Raw genomic sequence first — 25,141 nt, forward strand, 5'->3', positions numbered from 1 at the left:
ATGAGAACCATACTAATTCCCGTATTGTTTGTTCTGTCTGCTGCTTGTGTCCCTGCCCTCTGTGGCAACGAGGAAACTCCTGTCCTCCAGCCTGGGGCGCCGGCCGAAACCCGGTCCAGATTTGCTGGTCTGGATGACGTGCGTCTCCTGGCGAACGGCCTCCTCCAGCTGGGCCAGAGCCTGCGGGAGTTCGTGCAGAGGACGAAGGGACAGATAAATGACATCCTCCAGAAGCTCAACATCTTCGACCACTCGTTCTACCAGCTGTCTGTGCTCGCCAGTGAAATCAAGGAGGAAGGGGAGGAGCTGAAGAAGACCACCGTGGTGCTGAAGGCCAACAATGACGAGATCAAAGACCTGTCTGTTCAGATCAACTCCAAGATGGACAACATCATGCAGGAGAAGAGTCAACTGCAGAACAAAGTGGAGGGCCTGGAGAAGAAGCTGAGCACTCTGTCGCACGGTCTGGTGACCAGCGAACAAGTGGCAGAGATCAATGGCCTCAGGGTGAGTCACCTGTTGTCGAAACCTGCACTTGATTCAACCTTTAACAAGCTGCCAAGAAAGTAGTTGTTAGTAAGAAGTAGAATATATTTTTATCTTTAACTATACTTTGTTTCTATACCGACTCAAAGAATTTCGTATAATATTAACAATTAAATAACACCATTGTGTAACAGATCCCATAATTCCTACTTTTTTCCATGAGCAGGATGTGATCAACAGCCAGGAGCAGAGCATCATTGAGCTGCTAAACGCTGTGAAGGAGCAGAACGACCAGATCAACCACCAGAAGACGAAGATCAAGATCCTGGAGGAAAAGGTAGATGTTAGGGACTGGGAAGGAGAGACGAGGAGGGAATACATTTTTTTTGGGGGGGTGGCAGGGTATGGCCCCTTTAAATTTTCTTACCTTGATTAATTCTTCTTTTATGATATTTACTTTATAAATTAAAGACCATACCATTTTACACCATAAAAAAGACTTTAAGGTTAATATTTAACACTGCACCATGTAGAAACTGTCAGGAAAAAAAACATCGCCACACCCAACCATGTGACTCAGGCATCATTTAACTAATTTGATTGGTGGAGAGATATCTGATGTCATATGTGTCAGGCTATAGCATCATCAGATCACATTTATTTATATTTTTATTAAGTGGAATATCCACCATTTTGTTATGTTTGTCAAATTGTAATATTTTTAAGGTACTTGGAACAAGGGTTTTCCTTGTTGAGGAGAGGGGCCAAAGAAATAATTGTTAATGGGGGGAGGGCCTTGCCCCTCACTCCCACACTCACCCCACCTCCCCACTCACACACACACACACACACACACACACACACACATTTTCATACAGCCCTTTAACTATGCATTTCTCCATCAGTTTCCTACGATTATTTTTGCTGCCTTTTGAGTTATGAGCTGTCATCATCATGGCACTGCACCGACTGCTCTGGTAGAAAGAAGCTTTAATGGAGTCATGCTACTGTGCCGTGTAATTTAGACTTTAAATCTTTGAAGAGTGCAGACATGATGAAGGAGCTGTCCATATTCTGAATAATCTCAGCCTGTGCCTCAGTGATAGAATACATTTGCATTGATTCTTGAGAGCTGAAAATTCGGATTATTACAATAAAATGAATCAAAAACTTTGGAAAATTTCTACTTTTGCAGAACAACATAACCCACAGTTTTTCCTCTACAGTCAGTCCGAGAATTATATCTGCAAGATAAAGTGTTTCCCCTATAATTTTTCCCCAGCTTACAGCCAACACATTGGCCCAGGACACCATTGAGAGGATGCCTGAAAACTTCAACAGTGAAGCACCAACACTCACCCCTTTTCTGACCTCAAGCTCGACCAACAACCCCGAAATGATGAGTAAGATGGAGGAAATGTTGAGAGTCATATTTGGATTTGGAACCTTTTATTTGACATACACCATCAGCAAGGACTTAGATTAAGTATTCAGTCCTTCTGTGTCACTGCTCATGATTTAAGAATGTGTCCAGGCAATTTCCAGCAATTTTCTGCCTCATATTCATACAGCTGGGAGCTGCCTGCTACATCCACAGTGTCACTACTTACTGAGCAATCAATTATCCTGCACACCCCATTAATGCAGCTGATATGAATTCTCTGGTCACATGTGTGCATTAGCTTCTCTGCTCCACAGCTAAACTTTATTCAGGACAGTTTCAAGTTTGACGTGAGGTTTGTGGTCATTTTCCAACAGACCTGCCATCAGACTGCAGCCAGCTGTTCAGCAGAGGGGAGCGAGCCAGTGGCGTCTACGCCATCAGACCCAACGGATCAGAGCCCTTCATGGCCTTTTGTGACATGAGCAAAGGTACGACAAACTCCTTTCCAGGATCACGTGTTCATTTTTGATCAGTCCAACTGTCTGTCTTAACTAAAGTAGCCATTTCATTTTTAATGTAAAGCAGCAGCAGTAGCAAATGTGCAGTTTGCATTAGTGGTAACTTAATGCAGCTGTGACACAGCTGTGTGAGAGTGAACAGTTAACACTGAGGCTGAGATCAATAAGATAAAAGAATGCAACAGAATGTAAATTCCCGTCTGTTGAATGTCTATTGCTGAATAACAGTTGAAATCATTTTAAAAACTGATTAATGACAATTTTAAAGATCATAAATTCTAATGAGGTTATCCAATTTTTTTTCTTTTTTTTTTCCATTTAGAGTACGGAGTCACAGTCATCCAGCGGAGGAGGGATGGTTCAGTGAATTTTGATCAAACCTGGGAGAAGTATGAAAATGGGTTTGGATATTTTCAAGGTAACAGACACTGTTGTGTGCGCAATTAATGTTAGAAATGTTGGAAAATTAATTCTCAGCTGCCAAATCCACAACTACTTTTTAACCTTATTTCTGCAGCTCTGTATATGAGTTTGTGTGCATCATGTCTGCGTTTGTTAACCCAGCTCTGATGTCTCTCTCTCTCTCTCTCTCTGACAGGAGAGTTTTGGCTGGGTCTCAGGAAGATCCGCTCTCTAGCCGCTCAGGGCGACTCTGTTCTTCACTTCCAGCTGGAAGATTGGAAACAGGTGAGACGCTTCATCGAATACAGATTTTACCTCGACGGTCCAGAGAGCAACTACACCATTCACCTCACACATCTGTCTGGAGATTTGCCGGACCCCATCAGCAACCACACGGGCATGATGTTCTCCACCAAGGACAGGGACAATGACAAGCACCAGGACCTCAACTGTGCACACAGCTACACAGGTACAGCAGATGTTTTATCCCAATGTTATGCAAATAAGGGGATTCATGAACACTTGTCATCTAGTATCAGCTGCACAACATGTCATTTCTGCTTTCTTCCAGGCGGATGGTGGTTCAACGCCTGCGGAGACACCAACCTGAATGGGAGATATTTCCACATGAGACCAAAGGGGCGTTCAGAGCGTCGGAGAGGGATTCAGTGGAAGCCTGCCCGGAAAGCTCCCTACTTCCTCAAGCTCACCCAGATCTCTGTCTACCCTCTAGCTTCACCTTCCTCCTCCTCAGCTTCCTTTGAGACAGGCATCTTTCTCTGATCCGGTACCAACAGTCTCCAGTGAAAATCCTCAAAACAATCAGCATCAAACAGCGGCCTCTTAAGGAGAGCCGTGGCAATGCTTTTTGTCAGCAGCCATGGTTTTAGAAGACTTGGGCAGCGAGGAAGCTGTCAAGTCCTAATAGATTTAAGGTAGTCACATAGGACACTAACAAAGCTTTGCAACCCTGCGTACTCCTGTGTCATAAACAGAAAGCCCCAAGAATGACTTACTTCCTATGGCCAGGATGCTGTGCATGTAGTTTCTAATGTCGTAGAACATCAAAATGTATACTGAAATCTAATATACACTGAAATGCTGTTAGCTTATTGTTAAGAACCTCATACCATGGCATGAAATCTATCTTCACTCACAGTATCGCAGACATCAAAAGTTACACAGAGGAAACTGAAACAGACAGCCATATATGAGCAGTTTTTATATTGGGTCACATTGACTCACAATGTGCTGCTGTGGTTCCCAACACGGGAAGTGGGAGACCCACTGAGCAGGTCACAAGATACATCTACAAAACATAGTTCTGACTCTTCATTAATTGTTTCTTTGTCTTGTGAAATGTACACAAGTGTACTGTGCACAGATTTATCCCTTCTGTCCTCTAAAAATGATTCAGAAGCAACAATGTGAAATTTCACTTGTTACAGTTTAACATCCGCAATGAATGACAAGGGGTCCCAGATAGACATTGTTTCATTTTGAGGGATTAGTTAGCAACCACTGCTATAGATAACACTCATCTTTACTTTACATACTCTATTTTTGATACATTTGCTATATTTTATTTAACTTGAAAAAATAAAAGAATGATGGTGACTTCATTTAATGCTTATATTCAAAAACATATATAATGTCCTGTTTGTTACCATGGGCTGTCAATTGTTTGGTACTTATGTAATAGAGTAATGTCAACTTTGTTTTGATGCCAAAGTCTAGTAAATGACTAATGCAAGTTCACGCTATTACTACATACTAAAACTTTCTGTATGTTGCACTGGGAGGTTGTAGTGTGATTGTACTGTGTTATAAGGTGCCCTGAATAGACTGTAGAGGGCAGTGTTGTTCTGTCTCACGCAGATAACCTTCTACTCTGATTTGATTCGGCTGCTTGTATAATTAGATTCAATAAATTATGTTTGTTGTGTCAACAGACACTTTCTTAAAACCACATATCTATATCAGTATGTGCTCCTAATTAGTCTCTAATTGCTCCTTACGCTCTCTGTTCTCACACTCAGCTTTTAAAAAGGGTAAATATCCTCTCCTAAAATAGCACCAAGTGCATCTTCGATGAGAGATGCCATCCTTCTTTTTGTATATCATTACCCCAAGCACAGCTGCAACCCTTAACAGATGGATGAATTGCTCCCATAACAACTCAGTAACTTCCAGTCAGACACCAGACACACCCACACACACGCACACGCACACACACACACACACACACGCACACACACACACACACACACACACACACACACACACACACACACACACGTCTTTGTGACTGGGCCTGCAGCCTTGACAGTGATCTCCTGGCACATGTGTGAAGGAGCGTCTTCAGTTACTGCCTCTGCACACACATTAGTTCGGAGGGTTATTTTGGGCTGCAGAAGCACCACTGTGACCCTGTGCTTCCAGTTAAATAATAGGAGGAGTCAGGATTTTACCCTCCCATTCTGCCCCTGCTGTGTACCATTCCCCATGTCCACTGACAGGGGGATTTCCCTCAAAACAACAGGTTCCCCAGCTCTTTACGCCACCACATTAGTTTGGATCTTCATTTTGAAACAATGGACAACAGTCCTCTGCAGGTGGTGACTGTCCCTACAGCCCCCTACCCTGACCAGAGACCTGGCACCAGTGGCCTGAGGAAAAGGGTCTTTGTATTTCAGTCCAGGAGGAACTATCTGCACAACTTCATCCAGAGTATCTTCTCCTCCATTGACCTACGTGACCGCCAGGGTTCAACAGTGGTGGTGGGGGGAGACGGACGCTTCTTTAACCAAACAGCTATTGAGGTCATTGTGCAGATGGCAGCTGCCAATGGGGTCAGTGTCACCATGTGTGTGTATTTACTCGCCTTGTGTGTGTTTGTGTGTGTGTGTGTGTGTGTGTGTGTGTGTGTGTATGTGTGTGTGTGTGTGTATGCATGCTGGTAAGTGTGTGGGTGGTTGAGCACATGGGCCGATATCACTGTGTGCAGATCACTTCACGTATGTCAGTGTCACTTGCCCTGATCACCTGTTATTATCACTTTGTTGTCATTGGTTCTACCAGCTTCATGTTGTATTAGAATTCACTTGCAGTTTTTGACACATGGAAGCATTATGAATATCTGGAACATAACATAAAGATATGTATCCTAGATCCAACAAGTTAAAGGTATAATTTTTAATCCAAAGGTAAACAAAACAGAAGAGAAATCCAAACAGATGATTGGAACTTCTTTTGTATATTACATTATTATACAAAACATAATTAAATTAAATGAAAGGTAAAATATTGTTTATAGTTTACACTCGTTCATCTCATTCATCAACTATCAGATGAATTGCCATAAAATGCCCATCTATGGATGACTTCTGGTAACTTTTCATTTTTCATCTAGTGCCATAATATCCTTTAGTTAAAATTACAACCAGTAACTTGTAGCAGTTTGCTGATGCTTTTATCAACTTCAATAATTCATTAAAATACATTTAGTTGTCCCTTTGTTGTTATTCAGAACATGTAGCTGAAACTAATGGAGTCTAATACAACAGTCCTGTAATAAATGCTCCTTCTGCAGTTTGTACTGCTGCACTGTATTACATTATACAGAGAGGTGTCTCTGTTAACTAGCCTTCCCTCATTGATATAAATGGGGAGGACAAAATAATAGCAACACCTGTGTGTATAACACAATACTATTTAACAGCACCCAAAACTGCAGTATCCAAAACGACCAGACAATTTCAACAAAAACTGCACATTATAACCCATGAAGAAGGATTTATTACAGGACTGTTGGATTAGAGGCATTTGCTCCTATTGAGCAACCAACTGAGTGTATCTGTGAGCCACAAGCAATACAAGACCACTGACAGAAAAACGTATAATGCAACACAAGAGCAGAACAATGTAACACTGTGAAATTAAAGGATGAATACTGCCTTTTAGCCATAACTCTAGGTAGCTGCTGCTGCAACTGCAAAGCTTCAAATAGAAACATATGAAACCTGTTTTGTTTTCCATTCTCTTGCCAGCCAAAGCCATGAGCTCTCTGTGGTCCTCAGGTTTAAATATCATAAGCTGTGAGCGTCTGATGCTTTCTCGGATGGATGGTATACTCAGTGGGATTCAAAATACACTCACACCCCGCTTACCTTTAGGAAGAAGTATGATATCGAGTGGCATTCCCACCCCTCCCCCACTCAGATATATTAAGATACACAGTCATGCCAGCCATCTCACACCCACCTGTGTGACATTTCCTCAGGTGGGTCGTCTGATCATTGGACACCACGGGATAATGTCCACGCCGGCCATCTCCTGTGTGATCAGGAAATACAAAGCCATCGGAGGCATCATCCTCACTGCTAGCCATAACCCCGGTGGACCTGATGGAGACTTTGGCATTAAGTTCAATACTGTCAATGGAGGTATGGTAACTGGAGAGGAGGACTCATGCAGGGTCATCAGCCAAGTGCAAAATAGTGACACAAGAGAAGTCAGACATTGAAAAAGGCTGTACAAGGCTTCATTCAGACATGTGGCACAAAGGAAAAACCTGAATAAATGAGTGGAGAAACATAATGAATGCAAATGCTTCCACACAGGTGCACTGCATGATACAAATAAGCAGTTAACATCCAGTCATGTTTTGTGGCATCATGTATAAAGAATGCAGAGCAGACTGATTCTGATTTTGTATCAAGATGAAAAGAGGAAAAGATTCGATTGACTTTGAAAGAGGGTTCATTGTTGGGGCACAGATGGCAGGAGCTTCAGTCAGAGATGCTCAACTAGCTCATGTTTGAGTAGGAACAGTGACTAAAGCGACATCTACATTCAGATCTGTGGAAAAGGCATTGTGGTTGTGTAAGGAAAAACACAAGAGCAATTTGTCCTCAGGTGACTGAGAATGTTGATGCAAGACGTGACCGGACTGTGTAAGTGAGAACAGGCGTTGACGGTTACATAGAGAGGGATGCTTGAATGCTTGACCCCTACAGTGAGGGGATCTGGTGGCTCTGTTATGCAGTGGGGGCCATTTTGCTGACATGGTTTAGGTCCATTTGTCCCTTTAGAGTGAAGGGTCACTGCAAATAAATACAAAGTTGTTCTGAGTGATGACTTTTATCCTATATGATGAATCATTTCTATCCTGATGGGAGCAGTCTTTTCCAGGATGACTCCATCTGATTTTCTCTTTCATTTGTCACCCTACTTTACTTTTACAGTACTCTACATCTGACCATCAGTGTTAAACCATAAATATAATATCTACTTCATCTAGGACCGGCCAAAGAGGCTGTCACAAACAAGATCTTCCAAATCAGCAGAACCATCGAGGAGTTTGCCATCTGCCCTGGACTTCGAGTGGATCTGACGACCCTGGGAAAACAGATGTTTGATCTGGAGAACAAGTTCAAACCCTTCACAGGTGAAGTGTCGCATTATCCAAGCACTTCAGATCAGGAAAAGACAGAGGGCATGGGAGAGAAAAAAATATTCGAAATCACTGAAAACTTTCCCTTTATGGTTGCATATATAAAAAAATACTTACTCTCTGACATCAAACATAAATTCTGACTCATTTGATTGACTACTGAGATAAAACACAAGCTCAAATCAGAGAGTCACTGACGACTGATACATTATTTGTTCTCATTTGTGGTTTTGTCCAGTGGAAATTGTGGACTCCGTGGAATCATACGCCAACTTGTTGAGGAATATCTTTGACTTTGCAGCTCTGAAGGAGCTTCTGTCTGGAGAGAACCACATCAAAATAAGACTAGACGCCATGCACGGAGGTGAGAGGAAAGCATTTCATCTCATTAAGATCTTCTCCATTACACTGTAAACAACATCATGACAGAAAGATTATATGATACAAATATTGCATTAAAAATCATGTGTCTGTTGGTTTTAATTGCTGTATTAATGTATTACATACAACTGTTCTGGGTTTGAAAGCAGACTGGACCTTTGGCTTCATGTTTGAATATCTAATAAAAGGGAAAAATGCATTCTTAACAATATAATAGGAGCACACAGGCCAGTGTATGTAGGTTCTTCTCACAATCAAAGCTCAGTATTATGCATCTTTCAAACTGAGTCAAGTTATCAGGAAAAACAACATGTTCATGATGACCATGTTCCTCCAATTGTTTGCGTACGGTCAAATGCGAAGGACAAGTCAAGTCACCAGTCAGTAAATAACAATCTGTTTGGCCTCAGTCACCAAAACCTCCAACTATTGCGTAATATTTTGTTTTGGTAATTCCATTGACACAGTTCCTTCAATTATCCCATCCAAATAATTTACTATATTCATGTCAGTGATGACAATGAGAAATGTTTGCCAAAAGATCAGAGAAATTTTGAATCCTGTGAGAGTGTTGTTTAAGGCTTTGTTCCAGCAGAGGTGATATGGGGTTGTAGGAACTAAATCCTCCACCACAACAGCTCAATATAGACTCCCTCATGACAAATATTGTTACTGAGTAGATACCACATAACCTTATACTGTATATCACTATAAATCTGGCCTCTCAGCTTGAATCATATGGGGTGCCGAATGTAAAAATTCGGATACAATTTTTTAGCTGATATATTTAGAATATTTAGCTCACTTTCCTCACATTAAGCTAATTTTTTTCTCATTTGAGACAGAAATTCATGTAAAACAACATGCTATATTTAATTGTTGACAATGTGTATATATTATATGTGGAAAAAAAAGTTAAATCTAAAATGTTACATTTAAATCTAAATGTTGAATCTAAATGAAAATAAGCAAATAACCCAAGGCCGCGCTCTGGACCACGCCCCCTTGCAGTAGCCTCAGCTCACAAAGCCCCGCCCCCGCCACTGACCGCGGATCAGTCGGTGAGAGGGGTGACTCAGTCGAGGCAGGTGTGCGGGCTGCACCCCAAGGTGCAGTTTCACCGGTACTGTCCACACTATTAACGGTAAGGTAAGTGGTTTTATTCTGGAGGGAGTTACTGTTAGCTAACCTGACCAGCTAGCTACCGTTTGTTAGCGTCACTCGGATGCTAGCTAAGGTTTTGTGATCCACTGAAAGGATTTTCTGCAGCTATGTTTCAGAAATAGGTAACCTTACTTACCCATAACCTAGTTAGTGGTTACCGGTAATAAAATGACCACTCTATGAAGCCTATGCTGTTGTTAATGTGTGACTTTCCCAGATAGCTATGTACCAAGTTAGATATATCTGACATTTAAAATGCTGGCTCTTGTTTCAGGTCCCCACAACACAAGGAAAAACCTTAGCTAGCAGCCAAGTGACACAAAACCTAGCCAGCTGGTCAGGTTAGCTAACAATATCTCCCTCCAGAATGCTTTGAAAAGTCAAAATTAAAAATACTTACCTTACCGTTAATAGTGTGGACGGCACCTGTAGTGACTGTATATGATGTTTCCCTTCATTAAATAATCTGGTTAACAATACTTTTATATTGCAAAGGTGAAATATGATGTGATGGCTGGCCTTATCTTCTCTGTGCATGTAGAGTGAACGGTAAAAACGGTCCATAAAGAACCTTACACCTTCCTCAATGCAATGAAAGTGAGTAAATATTCAAATTATATCAGCTAAAAAATTGCAACTGAATTTTTACATTAGGCACCCCGTACACACTTGTTCAGTTTTAATAACATTTTCAATGGAGCTTCCCAAAATGTCCAACTACTGCTTTAAAGAGAGCAATGCCGATAATGCTACTTCATACCAGATCTGACTTCCGTAGTCTTTATAATCAGCCCTGTCTTATCCCTGTCTCCCCAGTGGTAGGACCATATGTGAGGAGAATACTGTGTGAGGAGTTGGGCTGTCCTGCCAATTCTGCAATTAACTGTATCCCAATGGAGGATTTTGGGGGTCAACACCCAGACCCTAACCTCACCTATGCTGCAGATCTGGTTGACAGCATGAGAGATGGACAGCATGATTTTGGTGCAGCTTTTGATGGCGATGGGGTGTGTGCACTGGTTTCTAATTTCTTTATTTCTGCTCAAATTTATAAAATGACATCAAGCAAAAATGATCCATTACATTCATGTCTGGAACCTGGGCCTGAACCAAAGGCTTTGATCTCTGACCTCTGTCTGGCTGTCGGCTTTCTAGGACCGTAACATGATCCTTGGTAAACACGGCTTCTTCGTCACCCCGTCTGACTCTGTGGCTGTGATTGCTGACAACATCTTCTGCATCCCGTACTTCCAGCATACAGGGGTGAGAGGCTTCGCTCGCAGCATGCCCACAAGTGCAGCCTTAGACAGGTAAAACCTTGGCCTGGCTTTCACATAACACTATCAAAACCAATGAGCCTTAGATTTTTCCAAGTTGTGGCCAAGTCAAACTTAAGAGTTCTTCAAGGTTGAATGATTTAATCTTTGTATTTAGATGTACAATAACGATATAACCGGACCTGTATTGAATAAATTGTGTTGCCTTCTGCTGGCGTTTCAAAGTTTCTCTGTGCTTTCTTAGAAAACTCTTTCACTGTATTTTCCTTCAGAGTAGCCAAGGCAACAAAAATAGAGCTATATGAAACTCCCACTGGGTGGAAGTTCTTTGGGAACCTAATGGACGCAGGCCGACTGTCTCTGTGTGGAGAGGAAAGCTTTGGTACAGGTACTGTACGTCTTCAGTGAGTTATTTTATCAAAAGATGCTTCATCTTGACTGAAATACTGTGGGAGGAAAAAAAGATGATATCATCATATCATCTTTCAGGTGGAGACCATATTCGGGAAAAGGATGGGCTTTGGGCTGTGCTGGCATGGCTGTCCATTCTGGCCAGCAGAAGACAGAGTGTGGAGGATATTCTTAAGGACCACTGGTTAAAATATGGAAGAAATTACTTCACCAGGTGAGATGGCAAATGATTGAGAGTCAATCATACAAGTAAACACAATTGTTTTTTCTGAGTTTGTATTCGTGGTTTTACAGCATCAACCATCACAAACCACTGACAACCACTGAAACTGAAGAGAGATCTCACAACACACAACACACTCCCGCTTGCTACTTTGACAATTTGGGCCGGATCTTTCATTCATCTCACTCGATACAAAATGTTTTGAAATCACAAGGAAGAGGACAGCAAAAAGTTAGTAACGGGGGAATAATTATTTTTGATTAGGTGACATATCAAAGGAAAAACCAAGTGTCTTAGTAAGATACTGGTCACCACATGCCACCAGAACAGCTTCAGTGCTTCTTGACATTGATTGTACAGGTCTTTGAACTCTACTGGAGGGATGAACACCATTCTTCCAAAAGATATTCCCTCAGTTGGTGTTTTGATGATGGTGGTGGAGAGCGCTGTCTAACACATTGGTCCAAGATCTCCCGTAGGTGTTCAGTTGGGTTGAGATCTAGTGACTGCGAAGATCATAGTGTTTGATTTGCATCATTTTCATTTCCACCCTTTGGATGGGGGCATTGTCATCCTGTTTCTCCAACATTTTTCAGGTTTTTTGTTTAATCTGTCACCTGTCTTTAGATGGAGCTATTAAGAGGTAGGCTGAGAAATCCCCTGTGCTGCCACATGTAAAGACTGACATCTAGTGGAAAATATATGCCATTGCACATTCTGTCAAGCCTTGTGCTGTGCAGTGAATGATAATGTAAAATAATGAGTCAGGGACTCTGCAATCTTTCATGTTATTTGCCTGTGTTGCCATCACTATAAATGCATATATTTTCAACTTGAAGCTTATATCTGTCATTAAAAAAAAAAAAAAAATTCTTCTGTCATACAATGGTTACAAATAATCTTAAAACACTACATTAGCAAAGAAATGTACATTTGGTGGGTATTGTTGCTCTATGGTGCAAACATTCTTCTAAATTATTGGAGTTAATTTAAAATTTTTGACAGTTTTCACCGCCTTAAGATAATATAAACTCTAAACTCTAAACACTGACTGTTACAGAAAAATCTATTTGCTGTGTCACATAAGAACCTGTTGATTAATAAAACACTTTTTATCTTGTATTTTAAATGTGTTGTCGTTTGGTCCAGATATGACTATGAGAATGTCGACATAGACGCAGCCTGTGAGATGATGGAGGATTTGGAGTTCATGATTTCAGACAAGTCCTTCGTGAAGCAGAGATTTGCTGTGGAAGACAAAATCTACCAAGTGGAAAAAGCAGACAACTTTGAGTACACAGATCCTGTTGACAGCACCATCTCCAGGAACCAGGTACATGACACACACCGAGATATATTCCGGTAATGATAATCTTATTATATGAACAGATACATCCTGTGTCCCATGCTCACTGAGTGTTTGGGCTCTTTCAGCATCATAGCCACTCAGCTGTGCCTGCAAATCCTGAAAGCTTCATGTGGTCTGTGCTGGGCTGTTTTCACTGCAGGGTCTGCGGATAATCTTCTCTGATGGTTCTCGAATCATCTACAGACTCAGTGGGACAGGTAGTGACGGGGCGACTGTTCGAATCTACATTGACAGCTATGAGAGGGAGCACATTTTTGAAGACACACAGGTAGATGTCTAATTATCAAAATAACCCAAAAATATGTTAAATTGAACATTCTGGAATAAAATATCTCTAAGTAAAAAATACCAACAAACAATATTGCTTATATATTGTCCTTGTTTGTTACAGGTGATCCTGGCACCCCTGGCAACAATCGCTCTGAAGATTTCCCAGCTCCATCACAGGACAGGTCGAAGTGGCCCATCAGTCATCACATGATTCCTCACTTTTCTCCATCATGGTTTCAGTAATGCCCATTTTGTTTTTCCTTCCAGATTTTTGTATGAACTGAGCTTAAATTCCAAATGTAGCCGCACGGCATGCGTTTTAGGTTGAAACTATATTCAGTGACTGTCTCTGTAACACATTAAACAGCTTTTTATTTTTGGATTACGTGTGACGTGTGGTCCATGTCGATTCTACTTCTGTGATTGTGATTTGTAGCAATGAGTCACTGGCAAAAAAAGCAGTAGGGTTTCAAAATCACTCTTAGAGATCAAAACAACCTATTATGACATAATGTTCTCTTATTAAACGTACACTGTGGTTTGAAAACAGCAGTTTCATTTCCTGTCTGAAACTTCTTTATAGCAGCATCTATTCTCACTTCTTTTTTAAAGATTTGTGGTTTTGCAAAGCGTATCAGCACAATGGTTTTGCAGAAAGGAGAACTAAAGATTTGTTGATTTTGAAGATAATAAGAAAGCAACATAAGGTTTATCTCATGAATAACACCTCCTTGTGCACCCAGCTATCATTTTCAAAGAAACTGGGTGTTTCCTGCTATGAAGCCTCAAATTATTATTTGGATGATGCTTACTCTGTCATTCAGGGAAATTAAAACTCATCAGCTAATAACAACCTTAAATTGAAGCTGAGCATGTGGGTGCTGCAGGATGAGTGACAACATGCCAGCTCGTGCAAACATAAACACAAAGAGAGACACAAACACATTTTTCCATTGGCAGTAACTGTCCTGAAAATTACAAGAAACAGCAGCAAAGCGATATTAAGGCGCAGTTTATTACCAGAACATCAGACTTAATTGATCATTCTTTTACTAAATCTTCTTTACCACACCAAGGTGAAACAGGAGACATTTAAGCTGTAACAGGAAACTTTTTGAAGGGAACTTATCCAGGTATGGTAGATACAGGATTTCCAGCTGTACGGCAGCAGCATCAGTCCGCTAACATCTGTTCTAGCTGTGTGATCAGTCATGCCCTTTGAAGTACTGCACCTTTCACCCAGTTTAATCTCCATATTATAGTGGGCCTGAAGCCTAACAAAGGGGAGACACACTGAGTTTAGCCCTGGTTCAACCGAGGGTATTTTTTTACTGTGGTTTTGTAGTTCCTCCAACAATTTTCAGAGCAACCATTTCCAAAATTTTTTTTTTTTTTTAAAGTTACATGAAGAGTATGTAACAAGGGAACTATGTGATAATGGAAGAGGAAGTAAAACCACTCACAAATGTGTGAAAATAAATTAGAAATTAAATAGACGTCAGCCTTTATTAATGTTACTATTTACAACTTATGTAGGCTAATAATATAAATAATGTATAACAGTGTATACTGCTTAAATATAAAACACAGTGGTTGAGGAAGCCTTCTTGGGTGTTAAACACGCCCCCCGGGAACCTCGCGCACCACAAGCGGTCAAAAACAGAAGAAGAAGAAGAGTCGGCAGCACTCGGTTGTGTTCAAGTGAGTGTGCATGTGCACAGCGAGTGATCGCGAGCTACTGAACTGTAGCTTTAACAGTCACCTGATGACAAAGAAGGACCCGATGGAGGAAGCAGGAAGTGGTTTTACCAAGAAGCAGAGCCTCAGCACATAAACAACAGCAAAGGAGCAGAACAAAAGTCAAAAGAGAAAGTTTCACACATTTATCGTAATGGCTGGCATTAAAGGTATTTTAGTCGACAGTTGGCAGTTACGTTTAACAAGTGGACGGTTATTTTTTTGGCGACTGTGTTTCAGAACTTTGTTAACCCGAGTTTTAAAATGTTTTAAAACCTGTGCTGAATCATGTCGAAAGCTATCGTTGCATTGCTGTCCGCGGACATTAAGCGTGTTTACAGGCTATTTCTTTCCATTATTATGATATTAAGCGGTTTTGAATATAATGTTGTTGCTATTTTTCACAGTATATTTAACAGTTAGCCACAAACTGTTAATACCAAGGGCTACAAGTCTGCTTTGTTTCTCATTACACGTTGGATAGAATATAAATATCAGTGCCTATGTAATATAATGAAACTGATGTTTCTCTGCTTTCAGCACTGGTTGGTTTGTCCTTTAGTGGAGCCATTGGGCTGACATTTCTTCTGCTGGGCTGTGCACTGGAACAGTATGGGTAGGTTCTTTGTTACAACAAAGCATCTATGTCATTGTAAAGACCAGACTTGACTTAACATACATTGTTGACTCTTAAAGGGATAGTTCATTTATTTCTTCCAGTGATGTGGTAATTTATTACAGAGAAATGACTGTACTCATAAATACCCTCCAGTAATTTAGTATTAAAGTTGATGGACTTTTAAGTGGCAGGGTTAAAAAAAAAAAAAAAAAAAAAAAAGTAATCTTCAATGCAGCAGACGTCCAGAAATATAGCCTGTTATGGCTCAGAAATGCTGAATCCCACAATTTCCATAATTCAACTCAATAGCGCCTTTCATTAGAGCCCCCCTGCCCCTAAATGCCCACCTCTTTCTAACCCCACGCTCCCAGCTTGTAATGCCGGCTCTCTGTTAAAAACTTTAAACTTCGACCCAAGCTGAGATATCTCTGATGTCATCAGGATTATTTTTTCAGACTTTAGAAATCTCCTTCAGAGTCACAGAAAACATTGTATAGTGTTTTTTTTTTTTTTACAGGCTTAACAGTAACTCTTGTGATGTGCAAACTGACCTTCATGTGCAAAATCTGTAGAGTTTCATTCTGTTGTGTGTGGTTAGCTGTTTTGGTCTAATATATTTTTGTTAAATACATTTAGTCATGATATACTTATCTGAGAGGCTGCAAACTCATACCACTGTTTGTCTTAAAATGTGAACCATCTTTTTAACTGTTCCATACCTGTGTTTGTAGGGTATACTGGCCTCTGTTCGTACTGATTTTCTACATATTGAGCCCCATCCCAACCTTTATATCCAGACGTGTTAGTGATGACACTGACTCCTCCAGCAATGCGTGCAGAGAGCTGGCCTACTTCTTAACAACTGGCATCGTCGTATCATCTTTTGGTCTCCCTATTGTCTTAGCCCGCAATAGCACAGTGAGTTCTCTTGACATATGTTGAAATATTCTGTATGCGAATGCAAATATATGACCACTGATATCTTTTGGCCGCCTCAGTTAAGATATTTCTCTCTTACAGATCCAGTGGGGTGCCTGCGGTCTGGTGATGACGGGAAACGCTGTCATCTTCCTCACCATCCTTGGCTTCTTTGTTGTGTTTGGAGGTGGCGATGACTTCAGCTGGGAGCAGTGGTAGAGTGCGTTTGGACAGTGAACAGACAGACAGAAGGATGGATGGATGGATGGATAGATAGGTGGGTAGACGGATAGTTGAATGGATAAACTGCAGACTAAGGGGCACAATTGTTGTGCACTCCATGGGGATGATTATCAGGCTTGAAAATGTCAGATACTGGGCATGTTATCAGGCCGATGTTAATATGTTAGGGGGTATTATAGACAACACTATGTACCTTATTAATGTGCCTTATGTCTGGGACTAGGGAAACAATGATGCCTGTACCCTGCTTATGCTTTAACACCGTCACTATCCACCTTAACCAGTGTATTTTAGCTTGTCTCGCCTTTGCTTCAACCCCCAAATCACCCTGTTCATTGCAGCTACCTGCTATTTCATTACGCTTCAGTTAATCAATATCATAAAGGGATCCAAAAGAGTAACTATATTTTAATGCTCACCACAATACTCACTGTGTTATCTGTCCTCACTGTTCAAGGGGGAACTGGCTATACCGAATTATGGCTTGCTTAATATGAGCACTGTTTACAGTGTTCAAAGTGTAAAGGCAGGGCAAGTCATCTTAATCCATGCTATCTGACAACTAGTTTTAGGATTCCTAATCAGGTGAAATATATATATTTGTATGGAGATCTTGTGTGTTTTTGTTTTCAAGACTTTGAAGCCTTGCTTTTTGTTTTGGTGCAATTGTTTACATTCTCACCAAAGATCATTGTAGACTGCAAAAATGGAGCATATTCACCACTGAACTGTAGGCTTTGATCTGTACTATGCAGCAACATGATGCTCAAAAGCTAGCAGAGGCATTTGAGAAAGCACTGGTTAGTATGTATCATACATCTGAGCATCTGTGTTTAACTCTCGTGTGAGCCGTACCCACATTCATTTTATATTACTGCAGATGACAAAGAGATTCATAATATTTACAAAAGATCAGTTTGTGAATTATATTTTTACATGTTGAATGGTAAATACTGTACATGTATGTTTTTAGGCAAAGTGTGCTTCATGCTAATGGTGAGGGCTTAACCTGCGGACTCAGTCACAAGTGCCTGTGCAAACTGTTAGTGGAAAAATCTCTGTTTGAGATTCAAGTCAGTTTTAATGTTTCATCATCAGAGGCCATTGGAATCTGTAAATCAATATTACATCCTCATGTTCTGTTTCATCACTGTTGGTAACTATTAATGAGGTTCTTCTTTTTGTGTAGATAGCCCCACTTCAGAGACTATCAAAGATAGGTTTTGAAAGGACAAGCATTATACTGTGTCTCACAACTGACATGATCAATAGGAAGAAAGTTTGTTCTGTCTATCGTGCCACCCATACCCAAACCTTGAAAACACTAACAAGTGCTGAAGAGCTCTGAAAGGTTATTTCATAACCTCCTGACTGCATTTGTTTCTCTAACATTGATTAAATCTCTCTGTATAGTGAAAGAAACGTGTGGGCTTTGTCTTCTGTTTCACTGCTGATGATGCGTCGAGATGAATGCTGGTATGGAAAGTGAATTTCACAGGGCTCAGTCGAGCGGATTGAGAACTTGATTTGACTTTTGGAAAGCTTATCTCTGTCCAGTGCTGATGGATGATGCATTCAAATAGACACCTGCACACTGTTCATATAGTACAGCAGCAGGAGTGACTGGAGCGGACCTCAGTAACAGCCTCCCACGAGGCACAGGATAGAAAAGACGGAGAGGTTGTGTGTGGGTCAGTGTGTTTTGGTGGTCAGTACATTTCTGTCTGACCGGACCTTAGGCCTGACAAACAGAAATTCAGGTGTGAACAGCTGCTAAATAATTTAGATATTTTGCAGTATTCAACAAGCAGCACGTAAAACAGCTCCATGTTGTGCCTCGTAGCCTGTAATTTTCACTGAAAAACATCTCCCTACATCCCTTTCTGTTTTGCTCTTTGCCAGCACAGAAACATTAATATTAAATTGTACAGATTAACAATATTGCCAATTGTGAGAAAGCTGCAAAACAAAAGAATGATAAAAGCCAACATTATCTTTTCAGGGTTAAATACAATGTGTTAGAAATCAGCCCCGCAGCTGCATCAAACTTGACTGGTTTAATTTCGTTCGCTATTCACGTGTTACAGGAATGCACTGAAGCTGCCTCACCAATTTGCTTGGAGTGCATTTCCACCACACAAAAAAGAAACCCACACTCTGCAAATGAATTATTTCTATGAAAAACATCTGTGCTATCCGCCTCCAGTGATCACATTTCACAAGGGGGGAGATTCAGCACGTATGGACAAACATCCCACAGACAGGTTAGTGGCTGCATCAATGCTGCTGTGTGAAAAGCGCTTATGGAGAAGACTTTCAAAGCTGTGTATGTGCAATATTTAATGTAAACTGTATATGGTATGGAATGACGTACCAAAGATTTTTCACTAAACGTTTGTCCACTGATGTAGCTTAAATTCCCCTGTTGGTTGTCAGCAGCATCAGCAAGATGAACAGGGCCAAATACAACTATATGGAACAGTGCCAGAGGAAGGGGTGATGCCTTTGCCCATCAAGGTTCTCTGCATAGGGTTTCCAGGCCAAGTGTCCACTCCTGGGCCAGTATGTGCAAGATGAGGTCCATCAGCAACCGAGAGAGCCCTTAAGGTGGCTGTGGATCCAGACAAGCCATCTGTTAACTACATATTTCATGGAGAAAAGCTGGAGATTGATTAATCCTGACTTCGTTAAGACTTAGGTAAAACAGATGTTGAAAGAAACACCTACTGCCCCTTGGTTCACAAAAGGGACAATGAGATCATATGAATCAGAGTTGCACTGTATCCCTCAACCCATGGATTGACACCTTGATGGTTTATAAGTAGGCTCTCTGCTCAAAAAGGGGAACTGCTAGGAAGTGATTACGTCTAACTGCATTTATACTCAACATAATCTGCGAGTGAGAGACACTGAAAATAAAAAAAGATGAAGGTAAAAATGAGATGAAGAAAGCGAAAGAGCCCAGGGACCCCCATTCATCTCTGTTCCAGGACAGCTGTTGCCTGGCAACAGCTAAGGCATCAAAATTATTCCAAAGACTACTGAGTCTGGCCTTGAACGCTACACAGTGCAACACAGTTTAGAGTAATGTAACACAGTACAACACAGCCTATTATGTTGCTGTGAGATACTGTAATATATAGGGCATCGCTGTGGGTTGTGGTGTTAAACATACAGTAAGGTGCAGCCACATGGCTTAACACAACACAGCACAGCACAAGGTGAAAAAGAACTGAACAGTGCAACACAACATCGCAACGCAGAATTGGGTAACACAAAGTGATGCAATGTAATTTATCAATACACCTCAAACTAGCACAAACAATTTAACATTGTGCAATGTAATTCATTTTCCAGCACAACTACACAGATCAACAACATTATATACGTATAGGCTAATATTTATGGGGCTGCTCTGGAGGTAGAATGGATCATCCACAGATCACAGGGTTGGTGGTTTGATCCCCAGCTTTTCCTGTCCAAATGTAGAAGTGTTCTTGAGCAAGACTCAGAACCCCAGTTGCTTTTGGTGTTAGACCCGCACCTTGCGTTGCAGCTCACTGCCATTAGGGAGAGTGTGAATGAGAGGCAAATTGTACTGTTCTGTGTAAGTGTTTTGGATGAATTTTATTATATAAATGCACCTATTAACTATGTAATGTAAAGCAGCACAACAGTGGAGAACAGGCAAATACATATCTTGTTAGATAGCTAGATAAAAGTTATGGAAATTGTAATATATTTAATTAACCTATATTAATTTTGCTACTGGAACAACCTGTTAGGCCTATAGCAGTAACCATTGCTCTTTCTAATGAACTACATGACCCATAGTATAAAACTTCAAACTTTAATTTAACTTTGCGTCATTATATCATACCCAGAAAGACAACGAGTATAACTATCACTACATTGGTACACATATAACAGCTATTTAAAGAGACAATCAGCTAAAACACATGAGGAGGTCGATGAAAAGCAGAGCCAGGGAGTTGCAGCCTTATTGAACCGGTGAAACAGATCTATACTCTGGCTGGAAATCAAATGGACAGGGCAGGCAGCAGTGGGAAGGTAGAGAGGGCGTGCGCACTTACAGCCATTGGTAAACGGAAGCATTTGCGTCGTCGGTGTCAAAGCCAATCGATGCGCTCCCGGGGTCGGGTAGGGGAACGAGCGCGAATAGCACAAATGGAAGCTGATAAAAAGGGGCGCGTGCTTCTGACGCGCGGCAGAGAAACAGGAGACGGTGCGTTGTGTCGCTACGGCAGCATCGCGTAGGAAAGCGGATATAGCGCCGGTAAGAGACTGAACGTATCTCGTTATCGATAAGATGTGAATGTTCCTTAATTCCCAACGAAGTATTATAATGTCTTTGTATCTTATGCCGACGCTATCCTGTCTGCACTGTGTAGTAATGCCTTTGTTCTGTAGCCTACAACCTAAAACCGCGCGACATTTTTAAAGTTTTGCTAAATTTGCGCAATATCCGTCTGAAGTTTATCATGCGAAAGCATAGGGGATTTCATTGGTGCAGAAAACTCATGTTTAACGATGCTCAGGTGGCAGGTTTCCGTCATTTGAGCTTCACAGACGCTATTTTCGAGAAAAAACATGATCAGCAGTGAAACATCTTGAGTTGCACTGAAAGGTTTTTCGACTCAGTCACATCACGTAGGCTTCTTGTCTGTATTTCGGCTGCGCTCTTCATCCCTCTCAGGACTTTGAACTGTTGGCATCTGTCTTCCTTTTGACAGCCTACTTTGACAGTTTTTTGTCTGTATGTGTGTGGTTTGAAACACATTTCTAACTAATGATGTATTGCACCCAGTTACAGCCTAAACACACGTTTCCCATGAAGAATGATGATGAGGGCAAACGAGGTAAGACACATTCCCAGTTAGTGGTTACTCTTGCAGAGAAGTATTTGAGTTTGGGACAGTTAAAAAGAAAAAGGGAATATATATGTGTAAATGATGTTATGGAAAGTCTGGGTAAACCCACATTGACACAGTAATGGCAGAGCTGCTGGTTGGGTCCATAAACCAAGTGTTACACGCCCTCACATAATCAATCACTGTCCATTTAGCAGTGAAGTCAAATGAGGTCAGCTAAGACTTGCTGTAGATAAATAGAGCTAGGTGGGCTCATTATTTTACCCAGTTGAATAAATCAACATAATAAACCAGGAAGGGCTTAATGTGTCTGACTTGAGTCAATACAGAGACTTGAAAGTGACCTTTTGTAATCTCTGTAACAGTGGAGACTGGAAATATGTTTGTGTTGAACCTTTTGGTGTTTGATTAAAGCCGCTACTGTTTGTCAGCAAGTCATTTGACAACGACCACAGCGTCATACGTAAATTATGGAGAAAATTAAACTGTTCCGCTGTTACAGTGGCACAAAAGTAGCAACTGTTTGGTAAAAGTTGCCAAATACACTGCAACGAATGGAAAAAATGTGCCAAAATATCACGAAGATATCAATATCAGATAGACGTATGTTGAATGGGGGAATTGAAACTGATCAGTTTTGGTGGCTTTCATCTTTCAATGCACCGTTAACAATGAAAGCTATTGTGAGAAATTCTTATGATATTCCTTTACAGATGTGTTATTGAACCTAAATGTGTCCCAACATTTTAAACATAAAGTCTCATTTAATTTTAATTATGTCTTCTTAAAAATTTTCTTCATGTGTGAGGATGTGTATACAAAATAATTTGGTTGGGATTAGGAAGGAATTGTGTGAATTGGTCACACCACTGCAGTTAATTTCTGTCTGGTCAGATGGACATTGTTACCACCACTATTCCTGTAATATTCCAACTATACTGGGATTTATTATCTGTGAAACTCTACTATAGGAACTTCTACTACAGACAGACCACATACAGTTATTCTAACTTTGCTGCTGACTTGAACATCTGTCTGAACATCTGTTGGCTATATTTCCGTTCCCAAAACACAAAAATTAAAAACGTAAAATTGATTCATCTCGAGAATATTATTCTGGGAATTTCTCTCTTTTGCAAATATTTTTTTTAGAGCTGTGCATCAGTTTGCCATCCCACACTAGCTCTTCTGCCACGCCACAGCAGTGACATTTCACTGGCGTGCCATACTGTTACGTTACACTTGTGATATTTAGCTCCATTTCCCTTTTAAGCCTAGTTTATTGCATGTCTACACAGTTGTACATTTCTGTGCACCCGGTCATGTGGCCACTGCCCCTTTTATCGTCTGTAAGTGCTGAAACAACAGGGCACATACATCCAGCTTCTTGATAAAAGGACTCCGGCTGCCAGACTGATGACTCACTTACTGGCTGCTTAATGGCTTTACTGGCCATGTGAATACTATACTGCCTTTTCTGTTGTTGGACACTGATGTTTCGTTTCCAGCTGATGAATACATGCCTGTCTGCACCGGGCATCTAGTGTTTCAGACTGAGTCACTTTGGTCAGAGTTTGTCATATAAGGAGCAGTGATGAAAAAACAGCTGACTGTGAAAACAGGAAGAATCGTATTTGTGTGTGTAATTATATCTGTGTGTATGTGCTGGATGGTAAATTGAACTGTCAAGCATTTTATTTGAAAACGTAGGAACTGTGATTCTAGACTAGATTCCTTGCATGAAGAGAAGAAGTCCAGCAGCTTTTTCACTTCTCTGGGCGTCCGACTTTTCTTATAACTCAGACTTATCAAAACTACTTTATACTGTCTACTGTAATGTGTAAATATCTATGATCCTTTACATGCTTGTCAGAGAGAAAGTATTGTGTCCATTTTATGCGGGTAATATGGTCAGGGGTCTTTGTTGCTGATCTAAGATCACTCTCACACATATATACATATATATTCTTTTTTCATTTGCTGTGCTGTGTGATCTGTCAAATTGTAATCCAGACATTGTTTGTCTCTCAGGCTTGACAGTCTGCTGACGTGAATTCCCGCTCCTCCTCTCGCCACTGGCTCAAGGAGAAAAGCTTCATCTGTAAGTTTGTTTTTTTTTTTTTTACTGCTGACTAAGTACTGTATAATATTTCTTCATTGGTTTCTAAGCAGAAGAGATCAGTTTTCCATGAATTACGGGTCTATTGGTTGAAGAAATTACTGTAAGTACAGTACACTGATCTGAGTAAAAGACATTTCTTTAATGCATTTGTACCACTTGGTTCCACTGCGATAGAAATCTACCACTTTAAATGTGAGAATTTCATGCTTTTCTTTATCTTAAATGATAGTAAACTAATGTCTTTGGGTTTTGAAACACTGGCTGGACAAATCAAACCATTTTAAGGTGTCTCCTTGGGTTCTGGGAAAATATATTCACTATATATATTTCATGATAATGTATTGACTGAACATATAATTGAATAATCACATCAATGATGGATAATGGATAATAATGCTGTAGCCAGCCTGTGTGTAAAGGTGGTGGTCGATGAAATCTATTTGTTCACTACCTGTGTCTCCGAGGAGCACAGGTCAAAGCTCCACACTGATTCCTTTGTGTCTCTGTTGTCATCTGAAGGATTTACAGCCATGTTAACACGGGGGGTGCCAGCTGGTCACACTAACCAAAGCGTCGCTCGGTGCCTCAAACCTTGCAGACTCTGCCAACCCTTCTGTTACCTCCGTCATTTGTTATGTTTCACCACAAAAGCTTTAATCCATGTAGTTGGCAGCAGGAAGTTTCTTTTTAGTGAATGCACAACTGATGAAGTACTCACACAGACAATACTTCAATCACAATACCTCAAGAGGTGTTACATAGGGTGGCTTGAATACGATGAGGTCATTATATGTGTTTATTATATCAGTATATGTGAGTGTGGGTGTTTGAGTTTGATGGGGTGGAACTGCATCTTAATAAATGGGCTTTTCCAGCAACTCCAATCAAACAATGACTCATCAAGAGTCACAGTTGCCATGTGTCCTCGCTCATCAATTATTTATAATTTCTTTGTTTTTTTTTTTCAAGCTTGATAGATATCCGTCTTGGCAGTGGCAGCAACATGGCACTAAAAGCTCACGATAAATTAGCATTGATTCATTTTTTTTCATCAAATTATTAGAAAGGAATAATGATAGAATCTGTGATGAATGCTGAACATGACCTAAGGAGTAAATCTTGAACTTTTTACCTGTTCATTAAATTAGAAACCAACTAAAACTAAAACAGTTTGTAAGACAGCAGATATTGAAATCAGACCGCTTCCACCAGTTTTAGTTGAAAGTCTTCCTCCTGACTATGATGATATTTACATTACAACATGACAAAC

At 40.7% G+C, this 25,141-nt stretch overlaps 4 protein-coding genes and 1 long non-coding RNA gene across 5 annotated transcripts in view; all 5 read left to right on the forward strand.

Moving 5' to 3' along the window:
- LOC111670516 (angiopoietin-related protein 3-like) lies at window positions 1–4,761 on the forward strand. The gene is made up of 7 exons (XM_023427254.2): window positions 1–507; window positions 713–823; window positions 1,769–1,889; window positions 2,245–2,358; window positions 2,711–2,806; window positions 2,987–3,259; window positions 3,362–4,761. The coding sequence occupies exons 1-7, from the start codon at window positions 1–3 to the stop codon at window positions 3,571–3,573; spliced, it is 1,434 nt and encodes a 477-aa protein (XP_023283022.2). The 3' UTR covers window positions 3,574–4,761.
- Window positions 4,762–5,160: 399 nt separating this feature from the next.
- Window positions 5,161–13,722, forward strand: LOC111670518 (phosphoglucomutase-1-like). Its single transcript, XM_023427258.2, has 11 exons — window positions 5,161–5,642; window positions 7,073–7,235; window positions 8,093–8,239; window positions 8,484–8,609; window positions 10,607–10,797; window positions 10,946–11,100; window positions 11,340–11,455; window positions 11,557–11,692; window positions 12,851–13,034; window positions 13,210–13,338; window positions 13,462–13,722. The coding sequence occupies exons 1-11, from the start codon at window positions 5,385–5,387 to the stop codon at window positions 13,549–13,551; spliced, it is 1,695 nt and encodes a 564-aa protein (XP_023283026.1). The 5' UTR covers window positions 5,161–5,384; the 3' UTR covers window positions 13,552–13,722.
- Window positions 13,723–15,045: 1,323 nt separating this feature from the next.
- On the forward strand, window positions 15,046–18,279 carry leprot (leptin receptor overlapping transcript). The gene is made up of 4 exons (XM_023427316.2): window positions 15,046–15,247; window positions 15,618–15,693; window positions 16,428–16,614; window positions 16,717–18,279. Exons 1-4 carry the CDS (start codon window positions 15,232–15,234, stop codon window positions 16,831–16,833), a joined length of 396 nt encoding a protein of 131 aa, XP_023283084.1. The 5' UTR covers window positions 15,046–15,231; the 3' UTR covers window positions 16,834–18,279.
- Window positions 18,280–20,986: 2,707 nt separating this feature from the next.
- On the forward strand, window positions 20,987–21,809 carry LOC147817901 (uncharacterized). The gene is made up of 2 exons (XR_015438534.1): window positions 20,987–21,154; window positions 21,686–21,809. It is a non-coding gene; the product is annotated as an uncharacterized LOC147817901 (long non-coding RNA).
- A 1,971-nt stretch (window positions 21,810–23,780) lies between these two features.
- Window positions 23,781–25,141, forward strand: part of LOC111670548 (3',5'-cyclic-AMP phosphodiesterase 4B-like) — a 45,194-nt gene continuing 43,833 nt past the window's right edge. Inside the window, exon 1 of the mRNA XM_023427300.2 lies at window positions 23,781–23,850. The gene's annotated coding sequence lies outside the window, so the exon portion shown is untranslated. The remainder of the gene's footprint in view (window positions 23,851–25,141) is intronic.

This window comes from Seriola lalandi, unplaced genomic scaffold (genome assembly GCF_002814215.2).
Source record: "Seriola lalandi dorsalis isolate HSWRI2012SDOR001 ecotype SW California unplaced genomic scaffold, Sedor1 jcf7180002054857, whole genome shotgun sequence".
In the NCBI taxonomy this organism is placed as follows: domain Eukaryota; kingdom Metazoa; phylum Chordata; class Actinopteri; order Carangiformes; family Carangidae; genus Seriola; species Seriola lalandi.

Coding starts and splice junctions, on each gene's coding strand:
- LOC111670516 (XM_023427254.2), top strand. CDS start 1: ATGAGAACCATACTAATTCCCGTATTGTTTGTTCTGTCTGCTGCTTGT. Junction 1,890..2,244: donor CAACAACCCCGAAATGATGA/GTAAGATGGAGG, acceptor ATTTTCCAACAG/ACCTGCCATCAGACTGCAGC. Junction 2,807..2,986: donor TGGGTTTGGATATTTTCAAG/GTAACAGACACT, acceptor TCTCTCTGACAG/GAGAGTTTTGGCTGGGTCTC.
- LOC111670518 (XM_023427258.2), top strand. CDS start 5,385: ATGGACAACAGTCCTCTGCAGGTGGTGACTGTCCCTACAGCCCCCTAC. Junction 7,236..8,092: donor GTTCAATACTGTCAATGGAG/GTATGGTAACTG, acceptor TACTTCATCTAG/GACCGGCCAAAGAGGCTGTC. Junction 13,339..13,461: donor ACATTTTTGAAGACACACAG/GTAGATGTCTAA, acceptor TGTTTGTTACAG/GTGATCCTGGCACCCCTGGC.
- leprot (XM_023427316.2), top strand. Junction 15,694..16,427: donor TGTGCACTGGAACAGTATGG/GTAGGTTCTTTG, acceptor CTGTGTTTGTAG/GGTATACTGGCCTCTGTTCG. Junction 16,615..16,716: donor TCTTAGCCCGCAATAGCACA/GTGAGTTCTCTT, acceptor TCTCTCTTACAG/ATCCAGTGGGGTGCCTGCGG.